General features: G+C 44.6%; 1 protein-coding gene across 1 annotated transcript in view; it reads left to right on the forward strand.

Annotated features, from left to right (window-relative positions):
• The window catches only part of myo15b (myosin XVB), a 42,857-nt gene extending 33,797 nt beyond the window's left edge, over nucleotides 1–9,060 (forward strand). The window contains exons 31-37 of the mRNA XM_046368547.1: nucleotides 36–132; nucleotides 2,449–2,597; nucleotides 2,718–2,842; nucleotides 6,657–6,790; nucleotides 7,414–7,547; nucleotides 7,765–7,905; nucleotides 8,272–9,060. Coding sequence (XP_046224503.1) covers nucleotides 36–132; nucleotides 2,449–2,597; nucleotides 2,718–2,842; nucleotides 6,657–6,790; nucleotides 7,414–7,547; nucleotides 7,765–7,905; nucleotides 8,272–8,364 — 873 coding nt within the window. The 3' untranslated portion in view covers nucleotides 8,365–9,060. The remainder of the gene's footprint in view (nucleotides 1–35; nucleotides 133–2,448; nucleotides 2,598–2,717; nucleotides 2,843–6,656; nucleotides 6,791–7,413; nucleotides 7,548–7,764; nucleotides 7,906–8,271) is intronic.
• Nucleotides 9,061–9,559: the final 499 nt, after the last annotated feature.

Raw genomic sequence — 9,559 nt, forward strand, 5'->3', positions numbered from 1 at the left:
TGAAGAAAAATAAAGATTGACTCTGTTGTACCCAGGTGGCTCAGGAGGTGGTGGAAGAGCTGTGTACAGAGATGGGCATCCAGGACCTGTCAGAAGTCAACGAGTTCTCTATCCATGCCAGCCGGGACCAGGGTAGGAGGACAAACAGACATCATATAGCTAACATGCTATAGATTATATACTGTATGTCACGATCGTCTAATGAATTAACGGACCAAGAAATTGTAGAAATTGTAACGGCTTTCTTTAGGTGAAGTAGAGGCGGACCAAAATGCAGCATGGTGGTTATTCATGTTCTTTAATTTATAAAGAAACTACACATGAGATAACTAACAAAAACAACAAACGTGAGAAAACCTAAAACAGTCCCATCTGGTGCAAACACAAAGACAGGAACAATCACCCACCAACACACAGTGAAACCCAGGCTACCTAAGTATGATTCTCAATCAGAGACAACTAATGACACCTGTCTCTGATTGAGAACCATACTAGGCTGAAACATAGAAATACCCAAAACCTAGAAAAACAAACATAGACTGCCCACCCAACTCACGCCCTGACCATACTAACTACAGACAAAACACAGGAAATAAAGGTCAGAATGTGACAGAAATACAAAAACTAGAGTACCAACCCTAGTCACACCTTGACCTAACCAAATGAGAGAATAAAAGGCTCTCTAAGGTCAGGGCGTAACAATATAACCCAAATTACTCCCCCAAACTGTTCACCTGCAACTTGACTAAATATTGTTGAGACATTCATTTTGTGACCACAAAAGCCTTCCCTTACAGTAACAAAACCCCACATGATTCCAATGTGATCACATAACCTATCACATTCTAATTCATTGTGATTCTAATTGTCACATGATGCCCCCCCCCAAACAGAGATGAGTCCTTAGGATGTCACGAATTACATTGTGTGTTTATTTATGCAGTAATTATTATTCAACATGTCCTCACCTGGGATTTGAACCCACAACCTCTTGGTTCACAGCATTCCGATCTTCCTGTTACGCCTCCATGACTCTGTCAATAACTGATTTAACCTGTATTCTTACACTTTGAACTGCAAAGTAAATCTCAGCTTTGTTAAAAATAAAATAAAACAATAAAAATGATTATATTTATCATAGTGATTCAGTAGTAACATTAAAACAGAATAAATCCTCCAACATTAGTCAGATTAACAGCACTCAGATGGTATTATTTTGCTAAGTGCAGAGATGTTTTATAGATAATGAATGTGTAGGGATGTTTTATAGGTAATGACTGTGTAGAGATGTTTTATAGGTCATGACTGTGTAGAGATGTTTTATAGGTCATGACTGTGTAGAGATGTTTTATAGGTCATGACTGTGTAGAGATGTTTTATAGATAATGAATGTGTAGTGATGTTTTATAGGTCATGACTGTGTAGGGATGTTTTATAGGTCATGACTATGTAGAGATGTTTTATAGGTCATGACTGTGTAGAGATGTTTTATAGATAATGAATGTGTAGAGATGTTTTATAGGTAATGACTGTGTAGTGATGTTTTATAGGTCATGACTGTGTAGAGATGTTTTATAGGTCATGACTGTGTAGAGATGTTTTATAGGTAATGACTGTGTAGGGATGTTTTATAGGTAATGACTGTGTAGAGATTTTGTGGTGCAGCAGAAAGATATCTCTTCTTCTCTCTTCATCCTGCCTTATCACAACCTCCTTCCTGCCTCTCTTCTTCTCTCTTCATCCTGCCTTATCACAACCTCCTTCCTGTCTCTCTTCTTCTCTCTTCATCCTGCCTTATCACAACCTCCTTCCTGCCTCTCTTCTTCTCTCTTCATCCTGCCTTATCACAACCTCCTTCCTGCCTCTCTTCTTCTCTCTTCATCCTGCCTTATCACAACCTCCTTCCTGCCTCTCTTCTTCTCTCTTCATCCTGCCTTATCACAACCTCCTTCCTGCCTCTCTTCTTCTCTCTTCATCCTGCCTTATCACAACCTCCTTCCTGCCTCTCTTCTTCTCTCTTCATCCTGCCTTATCACAACCTCCTTCCTGCCTCTCTTCTTCTCTCATCCTGCCTTATCACAACCTCCTTCCTGCCTCTCTTCTTCTCTCTTCATCCTGCCTTATCACAACCTCCGTCCTGCCTCTCTTCTTCTCTCTTCATCCTGCCTTATCACAACCTCCTTCCTGCCTCTCTTCTTCTCTCTTCATCCTGCCTTATCACAACCTCCTTCCTGCCTCTCTTCTTCTCTCTTCATCCTGCCTTATCACAACCTCCTTCCTGTCTCTCTTCTTCTCTCTTCATCCTGCCTTATCACAACCTCCTTCCTGCTTCTCTTCTTCTCTCTTCATCCTGCCTTATCACAACCTCCTTCCTGCCTCTCTTCTTCCCTCTTCATCCTGCCTTATCACAACCTCCTTCCTGCCTCTCTTCTTCCCCTCCTCCGTCAGAGGGGATGACGCGGCCAATCCACCCTGATGAGTACCTGTTTGACTTCCTTTTGGATGACGGCTCCATTTTTCTGTCCTTCCACCGCGTCATGTGGACACACCCGCTTCACTTCGACAACGACCTGTACCTGGAGTTCCACTTCCAACAGGTACGACCCCGAGTTCTGTTATTACCATAGAAAACACCTCCAGTTATGTCCGGCCCTGGTGACAACCCTTCTGTCCCTGTAGTTCAATGAACTCCTTCTGTCCCTGTCTGTTACCTGCAGGTCCTGGGTGATTACCTGGATGGCAAACTGCTGCTGCCAAGCGGTGGTGCCCATGTTGTCCAGCAGACGGCAGAGCTGGCTGTCCTGCAGCATCTGGCACAGGGTCTTACTCAAGAGCCCTCTGTGTGAGTACTAGTCTTAACCTTTAGCCTTTAGCTCAGTGCTACTCACAATTTTTTGTAAGGGGGCCACTTTGGGTTGAGACAATCATTCAGAGAGCCGCACAGATCTTTAAGTTGTTATACTTTTTCTTCCAATATTATCAAATTATCCAATTTGAGAGCAAATTGAGAGCAATAGAGCACCTGTAATTGATTTGATGTACAGCACATCACAAATATATACATACACACATCACATAGGCTACATCACATGTATAAGACCCATATTAAGGGTTACCTCAGTCGTTGGATGAGAGAAAATGTCCCTGCTGCTCCTTGACTGAATTCATTCATAAATGTATTGTCTGTTGTTGCTGTCCTTGTGAGGCAATCCAGGTGGGCATTGGTCATCCAGTTTCTCTGTTTATGTTTCACAACATTCATTGTTGAAAATGTTGCTTCACATGAATAAATCCTGACAAGAAAAATGGATGTCACCTTTTGCACACACTGCTTCAGAAGTGGATACTCTGTGTCTGCCACAAGGCTCCAGAAATGGGTGACACCTGATCCTAGTTCACCTTACAATGTGTCATTTTCCCTGCAGCTCCACTATCTCTCTATTCCAGCACGGTCAGGACAGAGAGCTGTGATGACGGGGGTCAGAGATGACACTATCTCACTCTCTATTCCAGCACGGTCAGGACAGAGAGCTGTGATGACGGGGGTCAGAGATGACACTATCTCACTCTCTATTCCAGCACGGTCAGGACAGAGGGCTGTGATGACTGGGGTCAGAGATGACACTATCTCACTCTCTATTCCAGCACGGTCAGGACAGAGAGCTGTGATGACGGGGGTCAGAGATGACACTATCTCACTCTCTATTCCAGCACAGTCAGGACAGAGGGCTGTGATGACTGGGGTCAGAGATGACACTATCTCACTCTCTATTCCAGCACAGTCAGGACAGAGGGCTGTGATGACTAGGGTCAGAGATGACACTATCTCACTCTCTATTCCAGCACAGTCAGGACAGAGGGCTGTGATGACTGGGGTCAGAGATGACACTATCTCACTCTCTATTCCAGCACAGTCAGGACAGAGGGCTGTGATGACTAGGGTCAGAGATGACACTATCTCACTCTCTATTCCAGCACAGTCAGGACAGAGGGCTGTGATGACTGGGGTCCGAGATGACACTATCTCACTCTCTATTCCAGCACAGTCAGGACAGAGGGCTGTGATGACTGGGGTCAGAGATGACACTATCTCACTCTCTATTCCAGCACAGTCAGGACAGAGGGCTGTGATGACTGGGGTCAGAGATGACACTATCTCACTCTCTATTCCAGCACGGTCAGGACAGAGAGCTGTGATGACGGGGGTCAGAGATGACACTATCTCACTCTCTATTCCAGCACGGTCAGGACAGAGAGCTGTGATGACGGGGGTCAGAGATGACACTGGCACATGAAAGGGGCTCTCGATGAAGTTTAAAAACTCCTTGTACTCCAGGATATCCTAAACTCCAACTTCAACTCTTTCAACACACGCACAGTCTGTTTCTGTTATACTCTAGAGATAGCTCGGGTTGCTTGCGTCATTTCCTCCTTACTGGCCGGGCTCCTCACAGCTATCTGGGAGGCAGGGCTGATTGACATTCCAGAAGAGAATTCGGGTTTTTGACGTTCAGTTTTGGTGGGAAGGCTTGGGGCCCTGGCTTCCTTATGCCAAGCCATTGAGACGCTAGTGAGTGGAACACTGCCGTTTTCTGGAGGGACTCCAAGTGGAGATGAATTCTCTCCCCGGGAGGTTTCCTTCAGAGGATTGCTCTCGCATAGAACGACGGGTAGATCTTCGCCGGGCTCGTGGAAGAAGCTCGCTGTGTTTTCTCCTGCTCAGGTTGAGCCCATGCAGCTGGGAACGATCTCCCCTCACCAGCCCCTCTGGCGGAGTTGCTGGATTTGTTAACAGCCAGAGAGCTTCCAGGAGTCTCTCCATGCATCAAAGTTAACATGTTGCAGTATGTCTGGGTTGGACGTGGCTCTGAGTTTGGGGAAATGAACAATCTGTCTGTCAGGTATGAACAGTGTGGTGATTTTATTTTGAAATGCTGTGACCACATGCAGCATTTTGCTCAGAGTTGTAGCTTTCCCTTGGAGCTGGAGATTCACAGTGTTCAGGTGGTAGGTGATGTTAAAACAGCTTTAATATCCACTGTGGATCATCCAGCTCTGGCTCCTCTCTCCCCTTGCTTGCAACAAATTCATGGATTTGAGGGAGGAGAGAGAGCTGCTGTATTCTGTCTGGTATTCCTCCAGCAACTTACAGAACCGCAGGTGATTCAGTGCCCTCGCAATTATCATGTGCATCACGTGCATGACTTCCTGGATCAAATTCAGTCACCGTCTTTGAGTTTAACCACAAGTGCTTCCTGATGAATGATACAATGAAACTTAACACATTCGGGAATATCCTCTCTCTTTCTCATCAGGCCTGAGTCCCTTCTCCTTGCCTCACATGTTTGGGGCGCCGTCAGTGCACACAGACGCCACATTTGACCAGTCAATATTATTATCAGCAAAAAATGTAACAAAGGCTTTCAGAATATCAGCATACAATATTTTAGCTAATGCCAAAAAACATTCTTTGACAATCTCCGCGTCTGTGAAGGCCTTCTTGTTTCTCACGAGTATCCAAGCAATCTCATGCCGCCTCTGTCGTCTTCTCTGCAACAGTGCCAGATCTGTCCATCATTTGTTGTTGTCCTTTGAGCTGTCCTTTGGGTTGTATTATTCTGATGTTTCTGAGGTTGCTTTGTGACGGATGTGTTGTGTCAAAGTGGGCAATGTGTGACTTGAAATGTCGCTCTAAATTTTCTAGTTGAAAACAATTGACTGTCTTCTGGCAAATAAGACAAAAGTGAGCTAGTCCCATCATGCAGTATAAAATAAATACTTCTGTCCACTTCTCTTGGAACTTTTGGTGTTCTTCTTGACTCGTATCCTTCTCTTAGCCACCAGAGCCACGTTAGCCACGTTAGCCACGTTAGCCACGTTAGCTACATTAGCCACATTAGCTACATTAGCTACATTAGCTACATTAGCCACGTTAGCTACATTAGCCACATTAGCTACATTAGCTACATTAGCTACATTAGCTAGCTGCATTTCCCCGCTGCCATCTTCCTGATTTTCCTTGTTCTCCGGTGGTTATTCGTTCATAGCGGTCACATTGTTCTCCAGCTCTTCCCCCTCATTTTCTTTGTCAATAGATTTACTTTTCTTTTTTTACAATAAATCGATCCATGTCGAACAGACTGCGAAATTAGCTAGTAGCAAACCGATAGGTGTCAGTTGCTGTAGCTGAGCAGTTGCGTTCTATTTCGGCAAACGTTCTATTTCTGCCTTTCTGTTCAACAGCTGCGCTATACTGCCATCTGTCTGCCATCCAGGGAACAATTTTCCCCATCCAGGGAAATCAGAAAATCACAGCGAGCTCATTTTCTGTCAATAGATTTACTTTTCTTTTACAATAAATCGATCCACGAACAGACTGCGAAATTAGCTAGTAGCAAACCAAATGAGCAGTTGCGTTCTATTTCGGCAACGTTCTATTTCTGCCTTTCTGTTCAACTGCCATCTGTCTGCCATCAAGGAAATCAGAAAATCACAGCGAGCCTCGCAATGAGTAACACTGCCTTAGGCCATACACTCAGCAGCCCTCACTGTGAGCCATACGGTTGTTTTCAAACCTGACATAAGTGATCGTTCTCTCTGTCCTGTGTTAAGAGTGATAGAGTTACTGATAGTTCTCTCTCTTCTGTCCCTGTCAGGCCTGAACTGAAGGAGTACCTCCCACGACAGGAAGGGGGCAGCACCAACCTGGAGCAGATCCACTCTATTTCCCTCAGAGAGAGAACCACCATGCTGTCCCTCAGCCCCCACGACGCCAAAGCACGCTTACTCGGTGAGGCACCAACACACACACACACACACACACACACACACACACACACACACACACACAGCACACACACACACACACACAGCACACACACACACACACACACACACACACACACACACACACACACACACACACACACACACACACACACACACACACACACACACACACACACACACACACACACACACACACACACACACACACACACACACACACACACACACAGCACACACACACACACACACACACACACACACACACACACACACACACACACACACACACACACACACACACACACACACACACACACACACACACACACACACACACACACACACACACACAGCACACACACACACACACACACACACACACACACACACACACACACACACACACACACACACACACACACACACACACACACACACACACACACACACACACACACACACACACACACAGCACACACACACGTTTAAAACTTTTATTTTGGCCTTGTTGTGTAAAGCACTTTGTGATAAATGTATTTGCAAATATATTTAGATTCACTATATCTTCAGTATAATGCTGTATGAGTACAATTATATTGATTGATTTGCTGCCTCTATCCCCAGAGTGCCTGAGCTCCCTACCTCTGTTCGGCTCTAATATCTTCTTGGCTCAGAAGGTCAGCCATCGCAGCTGCCCCTCGCCCTGCCTGGTGGCTGTCAACCAAGAAGAAGTGTTGTTCTGCCATCCCAAAACACAGGTAATGAATTTACACCCCAGAAACACTGTTGTGTGTGGAGGGACACCCCACACGTACATAATGTAGGCATAGTGTTTCGGGAATTATGAGTGAACTGATTGATCACGATGGATTTTATGGATCTGTGGCTTTGAAAGATGTCTGCTATTATTAATGTTTTAATCATTTCTAGTTCGCATCTACAAATGCTTTCTCATAATTTTCCTGTGTTATTCAGGAGCGGGCGTTTGTGATCCCATTGGTGGAAGTGCAGTCACTGAGCTTGGTCAAATCCAAGCAGGACAAGAAGGTGCCAGGAGTGGAGATCAAATACGGCAACCCAGGACGCCCAAAAAGCATCACCGTCCACCTCAAGCAGGTGAAGTACAACTCAGTACACAGTAGGCTATGACAGTGCGGTGGTCACCAACGCCCAGTCCCGTGTAAAGATACATGGAGCTTTCCAGGACAACAGGTTGGTGACCACTGGTGTATGGGTTAGTTGTGTAAGCTGTGAGGTTAGACAGTAGAAGGGACAGCGCACGTTAGAGATGCAACCTGAACGCTACTCAATAGTGTGTGTGTGTGTGTGTGTGTGTGTGTGTGTGTGTGTGTGTGTGTGTGTGTGTGTGTGTGTGTGTGTGTGTGTGTGTGTGTGTGTGTGTGTGTGTGTGTGTGTGTGTGTGTGTGTGTGTGTGTGTGTGTGTGTGTGTGTGTGTGTGTGTGTATGTTCTCTGCCCTACAGGCCAAGGAGTTGTGCCACATCATTGCTGTCATTATGGAGAAGCTGGTACAACCACCCATCAACATCAATAGTTCTGTCTCTAGCCGCAACTAGTAAATACGCGCACACACACACACAGACACACACACACACACACACACACACACTCTTAGAGAGGGAGCCTGCTGATACCCTCAGCCTAGATGTCTTAGAATCAGCCTATTGATTAACGGGCCTGCACTGATGATTATCAATGCCTTCATATTTTTATCTACAACATTTAGTTATAAAAAATTTGACATATTACAGCTATGAGTACCAATGAATGTCCACATTTTTAAATTCCTTTGTACGTGTTTATATAACCAATGTATCAATGTGATGATTTATTTGCAATAAATGTTTGTGTAATTTAAGGCCAGGCACCACACCCTCACATGGTAATTTTTTCCCCTTAATCAATATAGCAATGAACTTTTACCAGTTGAATGCAGAAACAATTATAATATTTTTTTGTATTACAATTCTTCTGAAATATTTGGTTTAAATATGCAAATGACGCAATATCTAATTAAATGGCCACATATGTTCATATCATGCAAATCTAATTTTCTGGACACTGGATAAAGTCAGTCTAAATATTTTGGTTTAATTTTGTTAAGACACTCTATGACCGGACTTGTCCAGAGCAGATTGTGGATAAATACTTGTTATCTTTCTATCTGTGAAATACTAGACACGCACATAAAATGCATTTTTGGAGCATTTTTCCAATGAAAATGTTATCTAGAATAAAAAATGTTCAACATACAATATATGTACAAAAGTTTGCGGACACCCCTTCAAATGAGGGTATTCAGCTATTTCAGCCACACCCGTTGCTGACAGGTGTATAAAATCGAGCACACAGCCATGCAATCTCCATAGATTAACATTGTCAGTAGAATGGCTCAGTGACTTTCAATGTGGCACGGTCATAGGATGCCACCTTTCCAACAAGTCAGTTCGTAGAATGTCTGCACTGTTAGAGCTGCCCTGGTGAACTGTAAGTGCTTTTATTGTGAAGTGGAAACATCTAGGGGCAAAATTGTCTCATCCGCGAAGTGGTAGGCCACACAAGCCCACAGAATGGGACTGCCAAGTGCGGGAAAATGTAGTGATTCAAAATTGCCTGTCCTCATTTGCAACACTCACTACAGAGTTCCAAACTGGCTCTTGAAGCAACGTCAGCACAAGTACTGTTCGCCACAAGCTTCATGAAATGGGTTTCCATGGCCGAGCAGCTGCACACAAGCCTAAGATCACCATG

Source organism: Oncorhynchus gorbuscha, linkage group LG11 (assembly GCF_021184085.1).
Source record: "Oncorhynchus gorbuscha isolate QuinsamMale2020 ecotype Even-year linkage group LG11, OgorEven_v1.0, whole genome shotgun sequence".
NCBI lineage: Eukaryota > Metazoa > Chordata > Actinopteri > Salmoniformes > Salmonidae > Oncorhynchus > Oncorhynchus gorbuscha.